The sequence below is a fragment of the Chanodichthys erythropterus genome, chromosome 7, assembly GCF_024489055.1.
Source record: "Chanodichthys erythropterus isolate Z2021 chromosome 7, ASM2448905v1, whole genome shotgun sequence".
Lineage (NCBI taxonomy): Eukaryota > Metazoa > Chordata > Actinopteri > Cypriniformes > Xenocyprididae > Chanodichthys > Chanodichthys erythropterus.
Window position 1 is genome coordinate 8,959,863 of NC_090227.1, and position 26,041 is coordinate 8,985,903.

The window sequence follows — 26,041 nt, forward strand, 5'->3', positions numbered from 1 at the left end:
CCCTTCGGCACTACCTGTAGCCCCTGCTGTGCTACATATGCCCTACAGAAGCATGTCACCACCGACCATACTCATCCAGCTGATGCAGTGAGAGACTCTGTGTTAAGACATTTCTACGTGGATAACTGTCTACAAAGCGTGCCCACGGTTGAAGATGCCAAGCCCATCATTGACAAGCTGCAGACTCTCCTTGCCGAGGGAGGCTTTGAGCTACGCCAGTGGGCCAGTACACATCCAGACACCATCCGTCACCTCCCTGCTGAGGCAAGATCGGCTAGTGCTGAAAAGTGGATCGCCCAACGTCACCCAGGTCAAGAAGAATCAGCCCTGGGCCTACAGTGGGACTGTCGAGAGGACACCCTGTCCTTTAAGTGTCGAGAGTCTGTAGCCACTGAAGAAGTTGTCACTATGCGCTCCATCTATAAAGTAGTGGCAAGCCAATACGACCCCCTTGGCTTTCTAGTACCTTACACCACCAGGGCCAAAGTTGTTATCCAACACCTGTGGGACAAAACACGTGACTGGGATGACCCTGCTCTGCCAGATCACCTGCTAGCCGCATGGAGAGAGTGGGAGGACGAATTACCTCACCTACAGAGCATAGCACTTCCAAGGTGTTACACTGGCCGTGAGTTAGACAATCCCACCTGTGAGCGCGAGATCCACGTGTTCTGTGATGCCTCGGAGCGAGCCTATGGCTCTGTGGCATACCTCCGAACGGAGAATCCTCATGGAGTCGTCCAAGTAGCTTTCATCACCGCAAGATCCAGAGTTGCTCCAAAAAAGCAGCAATCCCACGGCTGGAGTTATGTGCTGCTTTGACCGGAGCACAAATGGCTCGGATCCTCAAATCTGAACTCACACTGCCCATCCAGCGGGTGGTGCTCTGGTCGGACTCTACTACCGTGCTCAAGTGGCTGCAGTCGGAGTCATGCCGATTCAAAGTGTTTGTTGGAACACGCGTGGCAGAGATTCAAGATCTCACCGAGGGCGACACATGGCGGTACGTGGACTCTGCACAAAACCCTGCCGATGACATAACACGTGGCAAACCTCTTGACACATTGACACCAGACAGCCGCTGGGGTCAAGGCCCAAGCTTCTTGTGGTGTGAACCCGACAAATGGCAACAAGGTCCTCAGATTCAGACAGATGCAGATCAGGGTGAGGAGCTCAAGAAACCACAGTTCTGCGGCCTCACTACTACCACGCCAAGTCATCTCCCGGATGCTAAGCAGTTCTCTTCCTTCAGAGACCTCCTGACTGCCACAACAAAGACTCTACATGGGGCGGCCCCAGGCAACGTCACAGCCTTCAGGCAAGCCCAGCTGGCTCTGCTACAACAGGTCCAACAAGAGAGTTTTCCCATTGACTATGCCCAGCTGCAGTCAGGGAAACCAGTTGCCAAGAGCAGCAGACTTCTCAAACTCGCACCAGAGTTTGACCACAGTGTCAAGCTCATCCGTGTTGGTGGACGTCTGCGCTATAGTGACCAGCTGGAACTTGATACTGTTCACCCGGTGGTGCTGGATGCCAAACACCCAGTCACGCAGCTGCTCATCCAAGAGTATGATTACCGTCTGCACCATCCAGGCCCAGAGAGGGTCTTCTCAGAGATGTGCCGCAAGTATTGGCTACCAAGAGGACGAGAGGCTATCCGTCGCTTTCAGCGCAAGTGCCAAGAGTGTCAGAAATGGCGCGGAAAGCCACAAATCCCTAAAATGGCAGACTTGCCTCCATCCAGAGTCCGACTTTTCAAGCCAGCATTTTACTCAACAGGAGTAGATTGCTTCGGGCCATACTCGGTAGCGATTGGAAGGAGGAGTGAAAAGCGCTGGGGAATAATTTTTAAATGCATGACCACCAGAGCGGTGCATATCGACATGCTCTCCAGTTTGAATGCAGACTCATTCCTCATGGCCCTGAGACGGTTCATCGCCCGCAGAGGAAAGCCGTTCGAGCTGATTTCAGACCAGGGGACTAACTTCAGAGGTGGTGATCGAGAGCTCCAGGAAGCATTCGCCGACCTTGCTCCAGACATCATAGCTCAACTTGCCTCTCAGCAAATCGACTGGAAGTTTAATCCACCTAACGCCCCCCACTTCAGCGGCTGCTGGGAACGCGAGATACGCTCAGTAAAACAAGCCCTGCAAGTAACCCTTGGAGCCCAGCTTGTGACAGATGAGGTAATGAGAACCCTACTAGTTGAGATTGAAGGGATTCTCAACTCCAAACCATTAGGCTACACATCTGCAGACATCGCCGACCCTGATCCAATAACTCCTAACTCACTGCTCATTGGGCGGCCAGATGCCTCTCTACCGCAGGTGGTGTATCCTGACTCCGAGCTCCTGGGCAGTAGGCGTTGGCGCCATAGCCAGCTGTTGGCTGACCACTTCTGGAAGCATTTTATTCGTTTCTATCTGCCCAGCCTCCAGGCCCGACAGAAGTGGAATGCTGAAAACCCAGACCTGCACACTGGCAAGACGGTCCTCATCATTGACCCGCAGCTCCCTCGCTCACTGTGGCCAGTGGGTACAGTGACCAGCGTATTTCCCGGCCTCGATGGAAAAGTACGATCTGCTGAGGTGAATGTAGGAGACCGGGCGTACACCCGCCCTGTGGCTAGACTCATCCAGCTTCCAGAGTTGTCAGACTAAACACTACCGGTCGAGTGGGCGCCTTTTCTTCTTCTACAGATTCCCTTCAGTAATCTGGGGGCGGCTGTAAAAAAGGCCCCCTTCTGGCCACTAGGCATCAGACACTTTACTGTGACTCTCTCTCTCCTACTGGAAGACGCCTCGCTTCACCTGGACTCTTAGCCAATCACAAGTTGACTCAGGATCGCTGCACGCTGGTAGCATTCTGTCTGAGACTTTTGCCAGTAGTGTACGCTAACTGCACGGGCTTACAACCCGCCTTGATGCAACTGCTTTATTCTGTGTGCGTCTTTACAAGTAAGAATCGGTATTTTGTTGTTCTTTTACTGTAATTGCTAAGGCAATATTGGTAGTATTCTGTATGTTTAGTGTTGCTAAATGTAAGCTCAGGCTTTTCTGCCCAGTTAGGCCTCGTATCGTGATGCTTCTTTCTATCGATGTATAGGTTGCCACTTTTGCATCATTCTTTGGTTACACATTGTAGAATACCATTTAAGCACCCTCTGCACATAGTTTGTAAGCTATCGCGATGATATTCGCCTTCACTCCAGTTAATCGGTTATAGGGCACGCACCTCCCGCATGTACACTGGTTGTCACGTGACACCTCTCGGAGCGGCCTGGTGTAGTTATTTCTGCGACCAGCAGAGGGAGCCATTGTATTGTGAATGGTTTATCCTTTCTCATTGTTATAGTTGTAGCTGCTTAGACACAGCACAGCCGTTTTCATTCTTTAATGCCAGTTTCGGCCATGTTAAAATATCATTGTATTTTATTTCTGCTGTATTGTTAGAATAGGATACAGTTAATACAAATAGAGATTTGTTGCATGATAATCATTCATTTGCATTCAAATAATTGTTTGTTTTATTCCTTTATTTGTTTCAGAACCACACCCATCACTGTACATATTCAATCATGCAGTTGTAAATTCAATAAATACTACCGATGAAGAAATCTTGCGTGATTCTGACAGATCACCCGCTGTGAGCTCTACCTAACGATCCACAAACTATCTAAATCAAAGAAGCCAGTCCTCTTCTGATCAGAGAGGTTTAGAGAGACTGGTTCTTTGAACTGCTTCGAATCAGAATTATTGGCACCCTTGGTAAATATGATCAAAGATCACTGTAAAAATAAATCTGCATTGTTTATCCTTCTGATCTTTAATTCAAAATATGAACAAAAATCTAACCTTTCATTGAAGGAAAAGAATTGAAAGTAGGGGGAAAATCACATTATGAAATAAATGTTTTTTATGGTTCTACACCTTCATTTGAGTCCAGCTGTGTTTGATTATACTGATTGGACTTGATTAGGAAAGCCACACACCTGTCTATATAAGACCTTACAGCTCACAGTGCATGTCAGAGCAAATGAGAATCATGAGGTCAAATGAACTGCCTGAAGAGCTCAGAGACCGAATTCTGGCAAGGCACAGATCTGGCCAAGGTTACAAAAAAAAATTCTGCTGTACTTAAGGTTCCTAAGAGCACAGTGGCCTCCATAATCCTTAAATGGAAGGTGTTTGGAACAACCAGAACCCTTCCTAGAGCTGGCCGTCCGGCCAAACTGAGCTATTGGGGGAGAAGTGCCTTGGTGAGAGAGGTAAAGAAGAACCCAAAGATCACTGTGGCTGAGCTCCAGAGATGCAGTTGGGAGATGGAAGAAAGTTGTAGAAAGTCAACCATCACTGCAGCCCTCCACCAGTCGGAGCTTTATGGCAGAGTGGCCTGACGGAAGCCTCTCCTCAGTGCAAGACACATGAAAGCCCGCACAGAGTTTGCCAAGATGGTGAGAAATAAGTTTCTCTGCTCTGATGAGACCAAGATAGAACTTTTTGGCCTTAATTCTAAGCGGTATGTGTGGAGAAAACCAGGCACTGCTCATCACCTGTCCAATACAGTCCCAACAGTGAAGCATGGTGGTGGCAGCATCATGCTGTGGGGGTGTTTTTCAGCTGCAGGGACAGGACGACTGGTTTCAATCGAGGGAAAGATGAATGCGGCCAAGTACAGGGATATCCTGGACGAAAACCTTCTCCAGAGTGCTCAGGACCTCAGACTGGGCCGAAGGTTTACCTTCCAACAAGACAATGACCCTAAGCACACAGCTAAAATAATGAAGGAGTGACTTCACAACAACTCTGTGACTGTTCTTGAATGGCCCAGCCAGAGCCCTGACTTAAACCCAATTGAGCATCTCTGGAGAGACCTAAAAATGGCTGTCCACCAACGTTTACCATCCAACCTGACAGAACTGGAGAGGATCTGCAAGGAGGAATGGCAGAGGATCCCCAAATCCAGGTGTGAAAAACTTGTTGCATCTTTCCCAAAAAGACTCATGGCTGTAATGGATCAAAAGGGTGCTTCTACTAAATACTGAGCAAAGGGTCTGAATACTTAGGACCATGTGATATTTCAGTTTTTCTTTTTTAATAAATCTGCAAAAATGTGAACAATTCTGTGTTTTTCTGTCAATATGGGGTGCTGTGTGTACATTAATGAGGAAAAAAATGAACTAAAATAATTTTAGCAAATGGCTGCAATATAACAAAGAGTGAAAAATTTAAGGGGGTCTGAATACTTTCCGTACCCACTGTATGTGTGTATTTCATTTTAATTATTCATTTAATTTTTTTTTCTGTTACTGTAATTCTGTGCTGTGTCTAATGATGAAAGTTTTTAATGTCACAAAACGATGCTCCAAAGTAGTACATTTCCATTGCCTTTGCTTTCGTATAGTTGAATTTGTGCTTGTCAGCTAAAATCTGACCAAGCAAGCATGGAGAAAGCCGCAATATCATTCAATAAATTGCTCATTTTTAACATCACTTCTTCTCCTGCCTCTGTCTGATTGATTGATTAATTAATTAATATAATATAATATTCAATGGAGCAAATATCACAATGAGTGAGTAGTTTCCAAGATAACAGAATTTTGTTACAGAAACATTCTCTTAATATTCAGTGTTTGTTCTGGGAATGTAAAAACGTCCAGTTTTCTTGACATTAGAGGAACATTTTTATAAGGTATAATGTTCCTCAAACGTTCTTTCAACCTAATTTTGATTTAAAATTCAACATTATAGGAACATTGATTTGTAACATTCCAAGAACATGAAAATGTTCAAAAATACATTGCGGAGCAAGGAAGATACTGACAACACGTCGACAGACAAGACAAAGCAGATTAATTATGATATTAAACAAAGTCCCAACTTTCAAACTGTGTAGTTTTTTAAGAAATTCAAACAATAAAACTGTTTTGTGGCTCTTTAATGTGTCGCGACAGATTGATGTAGCGCCTCAGCTCAAGATGCCCGTGAACCGATCATCTTCCTACTAGTTAATTTATAGCATCAAATAAACATGAATGAACATGAGAATGAATGTTGTTTCAAACGCGGAAAGACGTCAATATTCACAATTTTTCAAGTTTAACTCCACCGAGGTTAATCTTCTAACTCCTGACTGCCTTGTTGGACAAAATGGCGGATTCAGCGTTCTGATTGCTTAAAATCGCTTGTCAATCAAACTCCCGGCGAAGCGTCAATTGCTGATTTAAGAAAAAGCAACTGAGAAATATGAAATTCAACCAATGTGAAAAAGAACATTTGTTACATTGTTGCGGCATTTAAATCCTGTTTTGTGTCATTTATACACTCACAGACATCAACATTCGACATATGAAACACAACAATGGCGACATGCTTCATGCCAGCATACAAAACACAGTCATGGCTCCCAGCATGCATTGCGGCATGAACAAATTATGCAGCTGATTTTTTTTTTTTTTTTTTTGGCTTGTCACCATTGTTGAGGTTTGTATGATGAGTGCTGATGTCTAAGGGCCCGTCCACACAGAACGCGTCTTTGCATCTAAAAACGCGTGACGCAGCGCTCAGGTGTGGTTATAAAAAAGTGCAGCACAGAACGCGAGAGTCTCGAGACCAAAATACCAAAATAAACAAAGAACAAAACGAAAGTAATGCCGGCAGACCCTCGCGGACGTCTGCCGGCCACACAAACATAATAAAACATAACGTAAAGTCCAGGCCTGGTCCTCTCTCATCCTTCACTGATGTCGCTCCTCCTTTTATGCCTCCAGAGCTCCTCCGTGAGAGACTCTAGGCCGGCACGAGTCTTTCACGGAGCTTCATAAAATTGCTTCTGCATGATGCATCCCATGACAGAGTCAAGTTCCCTCAAAGTGAACATAAAAAAATAAACAGATTGGGAGAAAAGTAATAAAATCTTTGAGACAGAATTGATGAGTTATAGTATGGAAGATGACATTAATGTGTGTACAGAGAAATTAAGCTCAATATTAGAACAGCAGAAGAACATATCACTAAAGCAAAAGAAAAGAGAAAGGAGAAAATTGTTCCATGGTGCAATGATGAATGTTCTAAAGTAATTAAAAATAGAAGTAAAGCAATCAGAGTATTAAAAGAACTTTGACACCAGAGGCAGTACAAGAATGGAAAGAACACAGGCTAGGAGAAAAATCAGAGGCAAAAAAAAAGAAAAAAGAAAAAAGAAGAAGTTCTCTGCAAGGGTGTTGTTCTTTAATTGATAAGGAAACAGAATTGGCAAGTTATGGTGTTAGTGTTGTAGTACTCGAGTCTGGTCTTGGTCTTGAGACCTGTCAGACAATTTTTTGTTCTTGGTCTCGACCACATTTCGTCACCTTGGAATTATAAGTTTCTGTGTGACATTTGTGTCAAAATTGAGCTATTCACATATTCTTATTCTGTGACAACTTATTTACATTACGTGATGTTTCTTTTTTTAAGTTGTGTACATTTTAAGACTTTAGAAATCTAAAAGGTTCTATCTATGAAGTCGAACTCTAACTTGGTTCTAAGGTTATAACTGTGTTAGCCAATTAGCACTTCACATGCACTCACAAGGACCAATCAGGACCAGCTTTCTTTGTCATGTTACCGGACTGCTCCGTGACAGTGGAAAAGAGAGCAGAAAACGTTAATTCAGTAAAGACTATGCAATGCCATGCAACGCAATGTTTATTAGAAACCTCATGATCGACTATTTTATTGATAATCTTGTCAGTGACAGCACTTTAGGGAATTTCAGTCTTTTTTGTGTTTTGCTAGCTATTGCTGAGGAGTTATATTTATAGTTAGACACCATAGGAGGTCAGAAGAGGGAGGTTATGTTTTAACCTTCTATCTTGTGCACTTGTATTGAGCTGTATGTAGCTAAAGCTTTATGCTATGGCATACTGTAGTGTAAACTATGACATTAAGTGAGATTAATTCATTATTCTTTCATTCCTCTGGCTACAAGGCTGTTGAATTCAAATCAAAGGACATGATTGTGTGATTGTTATTTATGTGAGTGTTATGTTGTGCAGCTTTTACCTGTATTGCCCAAGACAATTTTCCCTTTATAGGGACAAATAAAGTATAAAGTATATGAAATGTTAACACATGTTGACATATTGTTACAACACTAATTTTAAGTTTTAAAACAAATAAGTAAACTGTTTGTGTTTCTTTTAAATAGAACATATAATTCCAAGCCAAAAGTGATTTTTTGTTTTAGAATTAGAAGGTTTTATCTGCATTTGACCCATTCCAAAAATCTGCATTTGCAAATTTGAGCAGATTTTGAATACATATATAAGTCATTTTCATGTATGAAAGAGGCTTGTTCCCCATATTTTTTGCTATATGGAATGTAAAAAAATTGAAACTCAATATCTCAAAACTGCTCAGAATGCAGAACCTTATAATTCCAAGGTGACGATTTGTACTCAGTCTTGTCTTGGTTTCAGACTGAGAGGACTCGGGATTTTGTTTCAAGACTCATATCAATATCACTAAATTGCAGGTGCATTGTCTGATTTATTTATTAACATCATTAATGTGATTGGATGTAAAACTTCCTGCTTCAGATGTGATCAATAATGCAATTTGATTTATTAATTGTGGGGGGTCAGAAATTAATAAGGGATTGTGCCAAATATGAAACAGAAATTATTACAAATACTAAAAAAAAAAAAAACATAGTGTTGCAAAAAAGTACTTGTATGAGATCTGGATTTGTATATTATAACTTGATATAATTAAGCAACAACACACAAGCTGTTTTTCACAAGTTTGAGCACAATTGTAAACTTGATATTGCTTTTATACAAACATTCAATAACCATTTGTTAATTATTATTTTTAAAACATTATTCTCAACATTAGTTATGCATTTGTAATTTTACTAATTCAGATCCAGCTGCTGTGCCACCTCTGCAGTGCAAAGATGAATATTGTTGTTAATTGTTTAATTTGATTGGTGACAGCTCCATATAGTGTCTTATTCTAATTGTATTTATTGATTAAAAGGAAAATTTTAATGTGGACCTTTTAGACCTCTTGCTCTCGCCCTGCCTTCGTCTTGGTCTTGTCTTGGTCTCTGATTAGGTGTTCTTGATGACTGGGATCAATGAAACCAAAAACAAACCATAACGCAAAGTTTGCAAAACATTTTCAAGAGAACCCAAAAGCATTGACTTAATATTTTTCCTCTCAGCTCATTTTTTTTTTTCTGCCACATTTTCTATAAACCTAGTGGCTGTAAGAATTAACGTCTTTATGCTATCATTTGTGTTGCTAATTATTATTTTGTTTAGAGCAATTATGTTTAGAGTCATAAATTAAATTTAATAGATTAATCAAATTGCCAAAGAATGCAAAATAATAAATTAAATTAATAAATAAATAAATAGCTGTGCAAGGAACAGGTAGGGTGCAGAGAATCAATGTACGTTTTGCTTTAGCCTATATCAGGACATATTTGGAACTCATTTTTCTGCTCAATTCATACTGTTGGTCTGATTTCTCATGACAGATAATGTTTCTTCTGTTCTGGTCAGCTCACTTCTTCCTGCTGTAGCAGTAGCCACGCCCCCCAGAGCAGAGAGAGCCAATCGGATCACAGCTTCAGTACATACACAACAGTGGATGCAATATCACAGCCAATATTTCTGTATTTCAGTAAGATCAGGGTTTAGAGTGACAGAATCTCCCTCCATCAGGACCAGTTATTGTTGCACTAAATAAAACGCCTTCACTGCTGTGTGACACAAGGATGGGATAAATGGAAAGCACAAATTCCTCTGGCCACACATCATTTTCACTTTCACTTTCCATTAGCCTACACCTTCTATAACGGGCTATAAGGGGCTGGGCTGTTTATACGGATAAACGTAGGTCCCCCTTAAGTGTCACTCACATATGTGAGAAAACCGCGTTTCTCAGTTGCCTCTTTGTCAAAGTTGTCACGAAGTTGTGGCCAGTGGTGGCGGCTCATGAATGAAGAGCACAGTAGAGATCATGTATTCGGAATCTACACAGCTCTACAGAAACATACAGACGATGTTACTGCTGTTTCTCATCTCATTGCTTTTGGACGGTAAGTGGACTTCTGTCTTGGAAGCAAGTAACCTATTTAGTATCTGCACAGTCCCCTCAGTGAATCGCTACACGATTGAAAACAGGCTGCTGAACCTATGTTGGTCGGGCTTCTTTTTTGCAATGTATATAGTACGGGTTGTTTTGAAGGAGCTGTAAAACGGGGACAGCTCCAGTCAGGGACAGAACACCAAAAACCGGGTCTGTCCACTGCAGTAAAATTAGGCTGTTTTGTGGTTTGAACTTCAGATTTCGTGTGGCTGCGGTTTGAACTTCAGATTTCGTGTGGCTATAACACCGCAGTGTGCTGTAGACATGCAAATAATATCGTATGTAAATATATTCCGCTTTGTGGAAACTTTCACAGTGCAGGTTTGGGCCGCCTATAACCTATCCTGTAGCCTAGTTCATAACTTCACTTTTCTAATTTGTGAAGGTTTCATAATGCAGTTTCAGTCAGATAACATTTTTAACTTCGCTTTTTTGAACTGTGGAAGCTTTCACAGTGCAGTTTGGGTCATTTAACCCCTCCCTGAGTCTTTAACTTCAACATTCTGATTTGTAAAAGCTTTCATTTCTAAAATAGGCCTACATTCATAATCATAGTGTGTCCCCGGCTTTACTTCCACAGACATAACTTGAAACTTGAAAACGCATCTGGTGTAGGCTACAAGCCTTGTTTATCCCCCATACGCCACATGAAGCTTTTCACGATTTGTGTGACTTCCGTTTAAATATGAAAAAAGTCGACATGAAATGAAAGTTGCGATTGTCTTTTCTTCCCTATATGACGTCTATCCGAGTGAAAAGAAAAGTAAAGAAAAGCTGAGTGCGATGAGATGACTTTATTCTGCTCACCAGAGGTTTAAACGTGTAAAACATAACTTCTTTCAATGGATTGCCCCAGTCTCACAGTGTTTTCATTTGAAACTGAGGTTACTAGTGTGTTATCAGATTAAGATATCTATAAATGTTCATTTATGTTCAGGCGCTTCTGGTGCAGAATCAGATGAGACAGTGACCGTGATGGAGGGAGATTCTGTTACTCTACACACAAATCTTACTGAAGTACAGAATGATGATACAATACTGTGGCTGTTTGGACCTAAAGACTCTATCTTATCTCAAATAACAAGAAAGAGTGACCTAACTTCACTTTTTATAACCGATGACTGGAGATTCAGAGGCAGATTGCAGGTGGACCAAAAGACTGGATCTCTCACCATCAGAAACACCAGATTCAGACACTCTGGACAATATAAACTCAGCATCTCTAGAGAAAAGACTACGACAAAGATATTTAATGTCACTGTCATTGGTGAGGATCTCACAAGTATATTTTCTATTTAAAGACATGACACTGTATACTATAAAAGCAGTATTAAAATATTCCAGCTCTGATCTTATTTTTTTTCCAGACGTGGTTGTTGAGACGGATGGAGTGAAGTCAGTGTCAGTGATGGAGGGAGATTCTGTCATTCTACAGAGTGATGTTTCTGAAGTACAGAGAGATGTTCTGATCGTGTGGAGATTTGGGGATAAAGGCATCCTCCTGGCTAAAATCGATGTGGAAAATAAAGAGATCTCATTAAACGATGCTGATGGGAGATTCAGAGACAGACTGAAGCTGGATCTAAATGGATCTCTGACCATCAAGAACACCAGAACCACAGACTCCGGACTTTATGAAGTACAGGTCAGAGGCCGTGAGAGCTCACAGCGATTCCATCTTTCAGTAAATGGTGAGTCTTTATAAAGCAAGTCTTTCAAAGTATTGACAGACTATAGTTAGGTCAGCACTTTGAATAGATACTTGGTGTTTGATTAACAGATCTATTATATGGCTACAGATATTTAATTATATTGTTTAAATCGCACAAATGTTGACCATCCATTTCAGAGTTGTTTTATTTATGTTTGTATATATTTTTTATTTACGACTTTTACAAAAGTGTAGCTGAAGTTTTAAAATTATGAAAACTAGCTAGCTATAGTGAAAACTAATAAAAAATGTAAGAAAAGCACATAACAAAATTACTAAAAACTAAATTTAAAATAGCAAATATAAAAACAAAAGCTTAAATATTAATAAATAATTATATAGTGTAGATATAATATAATGACCAAAGGACCTAATTTGTAATTTCTGATCTATTTATTTATGATCTTTCTTTTCAGTGTTTTAAGACCATGACATTCACTGTCTCTCTTTATCTGTTCCAGATCTGGGTCAGTCTCCAGGTGTTATAGCAGGGATTATTGTTGCTGCTCTGCTGGTGGCTGCAGTTGTATCTTCTGTTGTAATTTACTTCCGCCATAAGATCTCTGAACTAGAAAAAAGTGAGTATCACAGCTGATGCAGCAAGACAAACACTATTAGCTTTTTTTATACAAGGAGTATGATTTTTGCATATCTTGGTTCTAAATTTGTTTGTAAATTTTATTGGTAAATCAAAATCCCTGCTTGTTCTTCATACACCTAATTTATGCACATATGTTTAATTTATTGTACCATCCTGATTTTAAATAAATAATTTTGCCATACAAAAATAGCAGATTTCCTACTGTGTCTTCATATAGTTTGTATTTAAATCATTTCATTATTTCAATATACTTTACTTTTGCAATTGCAATTTTAATATAAATGTATGCATATTTCATATGTACATTTCTAAGTCTTCTAAAACATCAACATTTTCATGAAGTAAATGTAAGAATAACTTTTATATTGTTATTAATATTTCAAGATGAGCACTCACCAGACTGAAGCAATGTAGGTTTACTTTATTATTAATACATAATTGTGTTTATCAAATATGAACCATCAGGCTTTTGAGGAACGTTTTTTTGTTCATCTCTCAATCATCATTCTATTTCATTGCATTACAAGTTTTACAGAGCTTTGAACTCTGTAAAACTTGTAAATTTAATCATTAAACTAAGCACTTAAAGGGTTAGTTCACCCAAAAATGAAAATTATGCACTGCAAAAAAAATGCTGTTCTTACTTAGAATTTTTGTCTTGTTTTTAGTCAAAATATCTTAAAGTTCTTAAATCAAGAAGCATTTTCTTGACAAGAACAAATTATTTTCTTGTTTTCAGGAAAAATAAATCAAAATTAAGCACGTTTTTTTCCTTAAAACAAGTAAAATAATCTGCCAATGGGGTAAGCAAAATAATCTTAGTCCAAACTGAAAACAAGATTATATAGCTTATTCTTGGTTTGAAATAAGATTATTTTGCTTACCCCATTGGCAGATTATTTTGCTTGTTTTAAGGAAAAACTTACTTAATTTTGACTTATTTTTCCTGAAAACAAGAAAATAATTTTTACTTGTCAAGAAAATGCTTCTTGATTTAAGAATTTTAAGATATTTTGACTAGAAACAAGACAAAAACTCTAAGTAAGAAGAGCATTTTTTGCAGTGTGTCATTAATTATTCACCCTCATGTCGTTCCAAACCCGTAAGACCTTCATTCACCTTCGGAACACAAATTAAGATATTTTTGATGAAATCCAAGAGGTATATGGCTCGTCCATAGACAGCAATATAATCACCGCTTTCAAGGTCCAGAAAGGTACTAAAGACATTGTTAAAACCTTAATGTTATGTTAAAGTGATTCAACCTTAATGTTATGAAGTGATGAGAATACTGTTTGTGTGCAAAAACAAAACAAAAATAACGACTTTATTCAACAATATCATGAGGGTGCGTAATTAATGACAGAATTTTAATTTTTGGGTGAACTAACCCTTTAAATATAATCTTACCAATACATATTATTGGCACATACAACTGATATCCATATACGTTTTAAATTATCTGTTATACTGTTATAAAGATTTTAGTGATTTACATCATACACTTTCAGAATTTATGGCCATACACAGTAAATATCAGAAACTGCACCTACAGTAATTGCATATTTTTGCTTGGTTTGGGCCTCTGAATAAAATGTTTTATCATCTTTGTATACAAGCATCATATTCTCATTATATAATACTATAAGAGCCATAAAAGCCTGATGAATTGAATGATTATTTTTTACTTAAAAACAAATATCTAGAAAAATGTAATATTTCTGAATATTACTACACATGTCAGAGTTTAGAGGGTTAAACAGTATAAATGCACCTTTTGTCACAAAGTGAAAATTATGTATAATCTCTTTAAAACATTTAACTTGATCTCATAAACACATTTCACATTTATTTGTGCAGAGACAATTGAAGAGGAGAAAGTGGAAGTGTCAGACGGATGTTCTGCCACTCTAAATAATAAAACTAACCTAGAGGAAGATGATAAGGTACAGTGGTGGTATCAAGATGACAGCGATCTCATTGCTGAAACCAACAGAGATGAAAGTGGAGTGACCCATAAAAAAACATATGATGGTTTTGATGAAAGATTCAGAAGCAAACTGGAGCTGGATGACAGTGGATCTCTCAAGATCAATAACACCATGAGTATTCACTCTGGACTCTATATACTAGAAATCAGCAGCAAAACCAGAAGAATAATAAAAAAAATCATTCTTACTGTCAAAAGTAAGTAGATCAATAATCCTGCAATGTGTGAAAAGTTTAGATAATCTTAGCTTAACACAGTGCAATTTATTTATTTTTTATTTTTTTTGTCAAAACCAAAACTACAAATTAAAATCATTATAACTCTGCAGCCGTATGATGAATGTGGTATGCATCTTTTTTGGTGGATGTCCTAACATATTATCTACTAATTGGATACTTCAAAAGTCCTTCAAATTTGAGTGGCTAATAACGTCAAATCTGAATGGCCTACCATTACAAAAACAGAAATACTGTATTTGTACATTTGCATAAATATGGTCTACTGACAGTATAGTTTTGTATATACATAAATCTCTGAAATGCTTATAGATCATTGAATGTGTCACAACTCAAAGAATAGTTTTTAATTCAATAATCAAACAAAGTTCACAGGAGAAATATAAACAACCACTTAAGCATTAACAAGATTGGACATTGAACTGAACAAAACAGGATATACTGTTTTTTATACACAGACTAAATGGGGATTAGTTCACTTCAGAATTAAAATTTTCTGATAATTAACTCACCCCCATTTCAAGATGTTTACATCTTTCTTTCTTCAGTCGAAAAGAAATTATGGTTTTTGAAGGAAAACATTACAGAATTTTTCTCCATATATTGGACTTCACCGGGGTACAACGGGTTGTAGGTCCAAATTTCAGTTTCAGTGCAGCTTCAAAGAGCTCTACATGATGGAATAAAGGTCTTATCTAGCCAAACGATTGGTCATTTTCTTAAAAAAAAAAAAAGTATATATTTTTTAATCACAAATGCTCGTCTTGCACTAGCTCTGCGATGCGCCACACATTACATAATCACACTGGAAAGGTCACGCGTGTGACGTAGGAGGAAGTACCGCGGTATGGCAAAAAAACTCCATCTCATTTTTTCCTCCAACTTAAAAATTGCCCAACATCGTTGTTTTACCTTGTAAAGGGCGTTTGACTTAGTCTTTGCACATTCGCTTTGTACACTGGAGTGGTATTTTTGCCTATGTCACACGTGACCTTTTCAACGTGATTAGGTAATGCGTGGCACATCACAGAGTTAGTGCAGGGCGAGCATTGTGATTTAAAAAGTATATAAGTTTTATTTATTTATTTATTTTTTTAGAAAATGACTGATCATTTCGCTAGATCATTTCTGGGATCGTGTAGAGCTCTTTGAAGCTGCACTGAAACTGCAATTTAGACCGTCAACTCATTGTACCCCAGTGAGGTCCACTATATGGAGAAAAATCCTGGAATTTTTTCCTTAAAAAACATAAATATCTCGGGTGACATGGGGGTGAGTAAATTATCAGGAAATTTTAATTCTGAAGTGAACTAATCCTTTGATTGTTTACATTAGCTGACTATGTGCCTTTGTGTAATTAAGTTAGCTAAAAAAACACAATTATAACAAATCTACAAACATGCAAACTATGTTAAAATGTTATCTAAATGTATGTGATGTTGAAAATGCAAACTTATTAAAACTTATTATTCTCTTCTGTATTTCTGTGTTTTGACATGAAGTGATTACAGTGCCAGTGGAGGAGGGAAGTTCTGTCCCTCTCAAGACTGATATTGAAATACAGAGTGAAGATGAGATACTGTGGACGTTTGGAGCGAAAAACTGTCTCGTTGTTAAAGCAGATTCAGGACTGACTATTGGTAAGAAATTTATAGGCAGAGTGGAGCTGGACCAGACGAATGGATCTCTGACACTCAAAGACATGAAAAACACAGACACTGGACATTTTAAACTACAGATCATCAACAGCGAACAGACCACATTCAGGAGATTCAAAGTGATTGTCACAGGTGAGTAGAACAATGTTTATCCTAACTATATTTATTTTCACCATACACTCTTAAAAATAAAAGTTCTTTATTGGCATTGATGGTTTCCCTTTGACAAAAGGTTCTTTGTAGGGTAAAAAGGTTCCATGAAATATCACAGCATTATAACAAAATTAATGTTGACGTAACTTAAAAAGTAAGTAACCTGGATGCCTTAATATTTTAAGTTAATTGAAACTAAAAAATATGCACATCAAAAGAGTTTAGTTTTTTCAACAGAAACTCAAATATTATGTTATCTGAACAACATTAATGTTTCTTAGTTTGATTTGACAAAAGAAAAACACTTGTGATAACAAATGATGATATATATATATTTTTTTTTTTACATATGTAGATGTACATGCAAAATTTTCTTTCACTCTTTGCAGTTTCTGTGATTCTCTCAGTATTTTCATTTTGATTCCACAGGAGAACAACAGAATGATTCAATAACTGAAAGGACTCCACTGAAAAAAGTGAGTGTGAAAAGTCACGCCCACTAATGTCAATCACTGTGACATCATCAACATGTGAGCTCAACAATATTTTTCTTATTTTACAAAAGGGATTATCTTACCAATTGGATGCACATCCCACTTACTTTATTAACATAATACTATGGATGACACTGAAGACAGAATTGTATTAAACTGAGATTCTCCTACAGGCACTTATCTCACAATTTACTTCTTGGTGTAAATAAATATCATTTTAAAAAAATCTAAAGAATGTTCATCCACTTTAAATAACCTTTTGTGGAAAGGAACGTTTGTTAAAGGTTATTGGATGTTAAAGGTTCTTCAAGGAGGAACATACAGTATGACAGTAAAGAACCAATTAAAAAATTATTTTAAAGGTTTGTGTTCTTTTTAATCAATTCAAATCTTTTCACATATTATATAGAGGGGGAAATACACATACTGTTACTGTTTTATGTCTTTTGTAGGTGCTGCGTTTCCTTCAAGTACAATAAGATACTGTGAAAGAATGTCTAGGTTTATTGTTAAGCAGACATATTTCATTGCATGTATTTTTGTATAATGAACCCTGATAGAAATACCTGTAATATCCCACAATTATTAACTTTCTGTGATGTTTGACCTGAAATATTAATAACTACAAAAAGAGGTAATTCCAATTAAACATTATTAAAATAGTAATTATGTTTCTGTAATGTACTGTACTGTATTGTATTCTAAAACTGTGATCCATTTGTTGTAAGCCATGATTAATGTTTAGTTTTTTTAAGTATTTTTTTTTTAATGTCAAGATTATGCAAATTTCAGATTTGAAGAATTTAAACTGGAAACTTGTGCAAACACTCAACACTCAAAAGCAAAGACAGCTTTTTAAGTATAAAATAGATTATGCGCATTAACTACTATTTTACACTATTTTTTCTCTCTCTCTCTCTTTTCTTTTAATTTTCTGGATTTCATACCAATAAAGCATTGTTGACTAAATCAAAAAACAGATGGCATTAATGCTTTGTTATAGTTTGAGATCTAGTGGAAGTAGAGGAATCCGCTGCCATCAGGATTTTTGCCTTTCTGCTGGTGTTTAGGATTTCAGAAGAATAAACTTACACTGTAAAAAATGATATGACTGATAAATTATGACAACATATGTTTTTTTACATTACTTTTTTTATCAATGTAATACAAGAATCAACTCACTTAATGCAATTTAAGTTGTAGTGACATACAGCTAGGTTGATTGTACTTAATAAATTTAAAACAGCATTTTTTTTTTTACAGTGATTGCCTCTTCTCTCTCATTTCAGTCAAACAACGTTTAGAGTAAAGGAGTTATGGTGATATAGTATGAGAATTACAATACACATAATGTAACGTTAGGAAGCTCAACCAAATAATGGCACAGTAATGGAAGAATATATGAAGGACAGTTTTTGATATTCAAACGATATAGGAAGGTTTAGAATAAGTGATCTAATGAAGCTGTGAAGATCTAACAATGGTTTCATCAACAATAGCTGTAAAATTTCAATGGGAAATACTTGATCAGTCAACAATTGGGAGCGGTCATTTTCCAAAGCTGAACTGTTGCATAAGGAGCGTGGCAGCAAAAAGTATTATTACGCGACCCTTCTTCCATGAGAAGGTAACGAGACGCTGTGTCGTGGTTTCTAAACACAGACAGCCTCAGCTTAGAGACGGCGCCAGGGCGCATAAATCAGGGGACTTTTATAATTCTAGGGCGAGCCAGCGAATACCGTAATCACATTAAGTGGGGGTGGGTGTGCATTTCCCGCATTTGTAATCGCTTTCGAGTGTGCTTTGACTCTTTGCTTTTACTTTCGCTTTCGAATACGCTTGCGTCCAGCGGGGAGGGAGTGAAGTGGAGCCACAGCGACCCCCACAGGCGTCAGCCCTGCCTCAGCTCACAACTATATAATGTTACCCCTGCATCCCAATGTGCATACTATCCACCCTAAATAGTAGCCTACTGAATATTACTAGTGTCACACACTATTTAGGATGGATAGTATGGACATTGGCAGGCTACATCTTCTGTAAAGATGCGTACTACGGAGCAACGGACATGACATGCAGAAAATATAGTAGGCTAAATCGCGCATTATTTATAATTCGAGGGAACGAAGTAATAACTCGTGCGCACTATTTATTTATTTATTTTTTCTTGCATGTCATGTGCTCGTCTCCGTAGTAAACTGAGACCACAGCAAGTTTCACTTCGACTTGCAAACTTACTTGTGTATCACGTGAAATCAGGGAATCACATATCCGCACAACTGCTGTTTTAACCGTATTCTTTTATGACGTTATAAACATTCAGTGGAACAGAAAACAAGCTCCATGCTATTGTAAAACCAAATCTTTATTAAATAAAGTAAAAAATGTGCACCAATCGCCTCTGTGAGATTCATTTAAAGGATACAACAGAACCGAGAGCTTATGCTTTTATGCCATCATTTGTGTTACTAATTATTATTTTGTTTAGAGCAATTATGTTTATATTCAAAATAGATCATCAATCAATAAATGGCAAATGAATGCAAAAACAATATGTTAATAAAGGTGCAAAGCATTGATGTATATTTTGCTTTATATCTCAACGTATCTGGAACTAAACCTTCTGCTCAATTCACACTGTTGGTCTGATTTCTCAAGAGTCTGGTGGTAATGTTTAGTCTCTTCTGTGTTGATCAGCTCACTTCTTGTAGATCTGATGTCATAAACCAGCACAGCAACAGTAGCCACGACCACCAGAGCAGAGAGGACCAATCGAATCACAGCTTCAGTGAAACCACAACAGTGAATGTCTGAAAAAGAAAAAAAGCTGAATCAGAATTGTGCATTTAAGTCTCTTTTATATAGACTTACAGGTGCCAGTTTTGTGGGTTATTAGTTCAAGCAATGTGGGCAATGTGTGCAGATTTGAGTGTGTCCGCATACACACTTTCTTTGCTTAGCCAAAAAACATGAATTATGACTGTAGAATACAGACAGTTCTAAACTTTTTTTATTCACTCTTCGAAATCTGATTCTCCATGAGCTTTTACTTGTTTTCTAGAGCACCCCCCCCCCTCACTTCTCTGTCTCTCGTCTGCAGTCTGTTCTCCATTCCTGTAAATTCACAAAAAACGTGAACAAATGCACTATACCCCCAATATCCATTAATTATAAATCCCATGAGCATGAGCTGTTCATACATGGGATACCTTGAATGCAATGCAAACTCGCTTTGGATAAAAGCATCTGTCAAATTCTTGTTTTAATTTTGTTTATACAGTCACCAGAAAAAATATGAATACTATGAACTGCATCAGTGCAATGAATATGTGTTGGGTTTTGGCTTCAATATCACACTGATTTACCTGAACACATCTAACAGTTCTGCTTTAATAATCACTAATATCATCAGAGACGCACCTGAACTTGGTTGATGGAGTTCAGTGTGGTTGTTATTCTCAGTTTGATTTACCACAAAGCTGGACGTCACAAAATTTGAACTTAATGATCTGTCCGGTGATGATGTAGTCTGTGGAGATTCTGGTAATGACAGATGATACTGTGACGTCAGTCTCATCACACACACTTCTGATATTTATTTATTTACAGAAATTTATTTCAATGTAATCAATGTAGCCAATATCATAAAATGTGGATGTAAGGAATATTGAAAAGAATAAAAGAAACATTTTAAAATATCAAAATGACAAATGAAGCTCAGTGTAAAATTACACCATAATGGTCTACTCACCATTGACAGTAACATTGAAACTTTTGTATTTGGTCTCTTCGCTGACAATCATAAGTTTATAAAGTCCAGAGTCTGAGGTTCTAGTGTTTATGATGGTCAGAGATCCAGTCGGATCCAGTTTCAGTCTGTCTTTGAATCTCCCATCAGCAGTATCATAGGTTGAGATGGTTTGAGTCATCCTGTTAAATTCAGCTATTCTTTTGTTTTCGAACATCCACTGAATCAACAAATATTTCTGTACTTCAGTTACATCAGAGTTTAGAGTGACAGAATCTCCCTCGTCCACTGATATTGTCTTCACTGCATCGGCCACATCTAGGAAACAAACAGAAATATATTGTTTTACAGACTAAATGTCCATTCACACCAAGAACCAATATGTACAAAGATAATCATAACGACAACATTGCTACATAAAATGACAAAACAAGGCTGTTCAGTATAATTGAAGCAAACATTTTATCAATATCTTTAATAAAATACAGAAATAAATTTAGGCTCTGAGGCACACATAGCCTATTACATCAATTCCTGGACAGCACAGCCCATAGTCAAGGGCCCCTGCTTTGACCCCAATCTATAATACCCTATGAACAATAAATATCCCTTAAGGTCAAGCTGTTTTGTGGTTCTGAAATGATTTGTTCCTCATTAATTGGTACATACAATTCTTCTTTCTGAGTGTCACGAGATTTTCCTTCAGCACTGATTTCTGCTTGCTAACAGAAGTGAAACAAAACACTCTGTGGATCAGATTGATTTAATCGTATTTAAGTTGACAAGTTATAGTTACTGATTAAATTTTTATACAGAGAAAATAAAACGGTAACACTTTACAATACGGTTCATTAGTTAACATTAGTTAACTACATTAGTTAACATGAACTAATAATGAACTGCACTTATACAGCATTTATTAATCTCTGTTAATGTTAATTTCAACATTTACTAATACATTATTAAAAGCTTGTTAACATTAGTTAATGCACTGTGAACTAACATGAACAAAGAATGAACAACTGTATTCTCATTAACTAACACTAACGAAGATTAGTAAATACAGTAACAAATGTATTGCTCATTGTTAGTTCATGTTAGTTAATCCATTAACTAATGTTTAACAAATGAACCATATTGTAAAGTGTTACCAATAAAACATTACAAACCACCATAAATTAGCTAAACACCGGTTGAAAACATATTAATATTATAACATTGATATCAATTTATTTCGCAGCTGTGAATTTTCATTGTTTTACATCAAGATAAACGTTATTTTGGAATATTTCTAGTTCCTTCAGCGAAATCAATCGACACACCTAAACTAATAAAAAAATTGCCTACTTTTTTTTTTTTTTTTAAATTAACCATGTTTTACTACGAAAAACAAAATTTTTTGGTAATTTAAGTTATTATTGGTTATCACTGAAACTTCATAAAACTTAAGTTTGTAAATCATGGATACATTTTGGGGCTTTAAATAATGGGCTTACAAGCATACAAGAAGTCAGAAAAACACAACAACTTACCAACCAGACGACACAAACAAAAACAGAACAAAACAAAAGCGTAAACCATATTCTCTGTACGTATGTCCACCACCAATAATGCTGTAAATCTCTGAAAGTGTCCCGACATTTGAAGCCGCATGTCGTCAGCGTCCGAAGAGTTCGGTAGGCGTTCCCGCTGATGGTTGCCTAGTAACGCTTATGAGTGACAAATGGATGTCATGTCTTGTTGTTGACATTGAATAGGTCTACGTTTTATATGCACCAAAATACACTAAAGCGATTAAATGGTGATAGATGAATGAATGTGACAAAATGTAGTCAGCCTACTAGTTTTTGGAACAATTCCTTAAATGGCAAATAGAAATCCCTCTAAGAATGAAGAGAAGTCCCATTAAAAATACGTGATTAAACTCTATTCCTCATGATTAGCTAAAACAGGAAAATGTAAGGTATGTAAATGTAAAGAAAACACCATTTTCAAATAAAAACTTATAGTGATGTCATGCACATGTGTATTACATGTTCAGTGATGTACCGTTTGTGAATGAGTCGCTCTAAGATTAGTTCACTTCAGAATTAAAATTTTCTAATAATTTACTCACACCCATGTCATCCAAGATGTTTATGTCTTTCTTCAGTTGAAAAGAAATTAAAGTTTTTGAGGAAAACATTCCATGATTTTTATCCAGATAGTGGACTTCGATGGGGTTCACTGGGTTGAAGGTCCAAAATGCAGTTTCAGTGCAGCTTCAAAGGGCACATGATCCCAGCAGAGGAATAAGGGTCTTATCTAGTGAAACAATCATCATTTTGTAAGAAAGAAAAAAAAAAAAACATACTTTTTACCTCATCTTGCCCTAGCTCTGTGATGCGCCATGCATTATGTAATCACATTGGAAAGGTCATGCGTGACATAGGCGGAAGAACCATGGTAGGGTGAAAAACTGAAAAACTCTAATTTTCTCCTCCAACTTCAAAATCATCTGACATTGTTTTACCTTTTTTTGTAAAGGCCGTTTGACTTACCCTGCGTCTCAATCAGCTCCCTAGGTTATGAATCAGTATATCATGTAAATGAATGTGGCTGATTCCCTGATCAGTGCCCTGACTACTGAACTAGGGAGCTGATTGAGAAGCACCCTTAGTCTTTGCACGATTACTATGTAAACGCTTGCTTGGTACTTCTGCCTACGTCATGCGTGACCTTTCCAACATGATAACGTAATGCGTGGCGCATCGCAGAGCTAGTGCAAGATGAGCAATTGTGGTTAAAATGTTTTTTAAAAAGACCCTTTAACAGCAAACAAGATGAGTAACATGCAAATGAAGTAGCATTTGGATGCATTTTAATACATAGAAGACATAAAGACAGAATTTGTAAGGTAAAAATATATCGAGCAGAGTCTACTGACCTTATTTGTTATATGTTCTGCTTTGATTTGCTTGGAATGGTTTTATTAGTTCAATAAATAAAATGTTCAATAGCCTACAAATGTAAAACCATTGTAAAAAGGCCCCCTTCTGGCCGCTAAGCATCAGACACTTTACTGTGACTCTCTCTCTCCTACTGGAAGACGCCTCGCTTCACCTGGACTCTTAGCCAATCACAAGTTGACTCAGGATCGCTGCACGCTGGTAGCATTCTGTCTGAGACTTTTGCCAGTAGTGTACGCTAACTGCACGGGCTTACAACCCGCCTTGATGCAACTGCTTTATTCTGTGTGCGTCTTTACAAGTAAGAATCGGTATTTTGTTGTTCTTTTACTGTAATTGCTAAGGCAATATTGGTAGTATTCTGTATGTTTAGTGTTGCTAAATGTAAGCTCAGGCTTTTCTGCCCAGTTAGGCCTCGTATCGTGATGCTTCTTTCTATCGATGTATAGGTTGCCACTTTTGCATCATTCTTTGGTTACACATTGTAGAATACCATTTAAGCACCCTCTGCACATAGTTTGTAAGCTATCGCGATGATATTCGCCTTCACTCCAGTTAATCGGTTATAGGGCACGCACCTCCCGCATGTACACTGGTTGTCACGTGACACCTCTCGGAGCGGCCTGGTGTAGTTATTTCTGCGACCAGCAGAGGGAGCCATTGTATTGTGAATGGTTTATCCTTTCTCATTGTTATAGTTGTAGCTGCTTAGACACAGCACAGCCGTTTTCATTCTTTAATGCCAGTTTTGGCCATGTTAAAATATCATTGTATTTTATTTCTGCTGTATTGTTAGAATAGGATACAGTTAATACAAATAGAGATTTGTTGCATGATAATCATTCATTTGCATTCAAATAATTGTTTGTTTTATTCCTTTATTTGTTTCAGAACCACACCCATCACTGTACATATTCAATCATGCAGTTGTAAATTCAATAAATACTACCAATGAAGAAATCTTGCGTGATTCTGACCGATCACCCGCTGTGAGCTCTACCTAACGATCCACAAACTATCTAAATCAAAGAAGCCAGTCCTCTTCTGAACAAAGTGGTCCTTCGAGCCGGAGCCAGAGCCTGCAGCGGAGCAAGATGTCTACCACCTCAGACTTAGAGTCTAGTGCACGACCCAGGAGGCGGCGGTCCCTCCCTAACTACTTGCAAGATTATGACTTGTCTGATCTCCCGACCAGATCTCAAACCAAGAAGCCTTCTGAGTCACAGTCCAGAGAGCAGCTAGACGAAGAGGACCACGGCAGACCCGATTCACGCTCTGCACCCCCAGAAGGTCAGCTGCACCACAGCCCAGCGCGATGGTCAGTCACTGATAGATGGGAATCTTCTGCAGAAGAGTGGAGAAGGGAGTGCCGCATACTAGAGCGTGAAAGGGAAGATCTCCTAGCATCAATGGAGGAATTAAAAATACAGAACGAGCAGCTCAGAGCCAGAGCGGAGCCCAGCAATTCCCGTTCAGAGCCACGTACTGTAGCTGCCAGAGATAGACTTTACAGAGAAGGGCTGGATTATGGAGGTGCTTCAACCCAGTACAGATCAGTCTACTTCCGGGAAAGGGAGACACCACCACAATGGTCTTCTGACAGGCGTCATGACTACAGTAGAGAGACAAAGGACTACAGAGAATTAACCAGGTATGACTCTCCCTCACCTAAGTGCTCTCCCGAGCCAGTACTCACCAAGCACCAGGCCTCGCGACGAATCGATGAGTCCAGAGAAGGGTGCTACCGTTCTCAATATAATTATGAGCAGTGCAGCCACCGCCGCTCACCTGAGCACTACGCTAGCTACAGAGACCCTAGTTATTCCTTCAGAGAATACAGAGAACCATCATGCCGAGGTGACTACTCTCCTGCACGCCATTGCAGCTACTCTCCAGACCAGCGTGAGAGACGTAGTCCCCCTTCACCTTGGCACGAGCCCAGACGCCAACGCTCATTGACTCCCCCTGGTGGACAGGAAAGAACATACAGAGGGCCCACTCCTACAGTCCCGAACTTCAACCGTCCTAACCCAAGAAACTTTGTAAGACTCCGTATTGCCCTAGATAATCTCCTTCCTAGAGATGCCACTGAACGTTTCAAGTTCCAGATATTAGTGGATCATCTGAAGATGGAGGAAGCATTGCTGGTGGCAGATTCTTACAGCAATTCTGACTTTCCCTTTACTGACACTATGGCAGCTTTAATCCAGCAGTACGGGCAGCCACACCAACTCGCCCTTCAGCGTATTGCCGAACTGATGGACGGCCCCAACATTCAGAGTGGAGACATCAAGTCATTCAGGTTGTTCGCCCTGAACGTCAGATCCCTGGTGAGCATGTTGGAGCAGCTCGGTTTAAAG

At 38.3% G+C, this 26,041-nt stretch overlaps 2 protein-coding genes across 2 annotated transcripts; one reads left to right on the plus strand and one right to left on the minus strand.

The window, feature by feature from the left end:
- The first annotated feature begins 9,885 nt into the window (after positions 1-9,885).
- On the plus strand, positions 9,886-19,132 carry LOC137023106 (uncharacterized). The gene is made up of 7 exons (XM_067389772.1): positions 9,886-10,092; positions 11,080-11,409; positions 11,510-11,833; positions 12,315-12,431; positions 14,315-14,641; positions 16,183-16,470; positions 16,921-19,132. The coding sequence occupies exons 1-7, from the start codon at positions 9,993-9,995 to the stop codon at positions 16,992-16,994; spliced, it is 1,560 nt and encodes a 519-aa protein (XP_067245873.1). The 5' UTR covers positions 9,886-9,992; the 3' UTR covers positions 16,995-19,132.
- A 190-nt stretch (positions 19,133-19,322) lies between these two features.
- Positions 19,323-22,393, minus strand: LOC137023107 (uncharacterized). Its single transcript, XM_067389773.1, has 4 exons — positions 22,266-22,393; positions 20,737-21,051; positions 20,406-20,525; positions 19,323-19,795 (listed from the first exon to the last, which is right to left on the minus strand). The coding sequence occupies exons 1-4, from the start codon at positions 22,384-22,386 to the stop codon at positions 19,578-19,580; spliced, it is 774 nt and encodes a 257-aa protein (XP_067245874.1). The 5' UTR covers positions 22,387-22,393; the 3' UTR covers positions 19,323-19,577.
- Between the last annotated feature and the right edge of the window lie 3,648 nt (positions 22,394-26,041).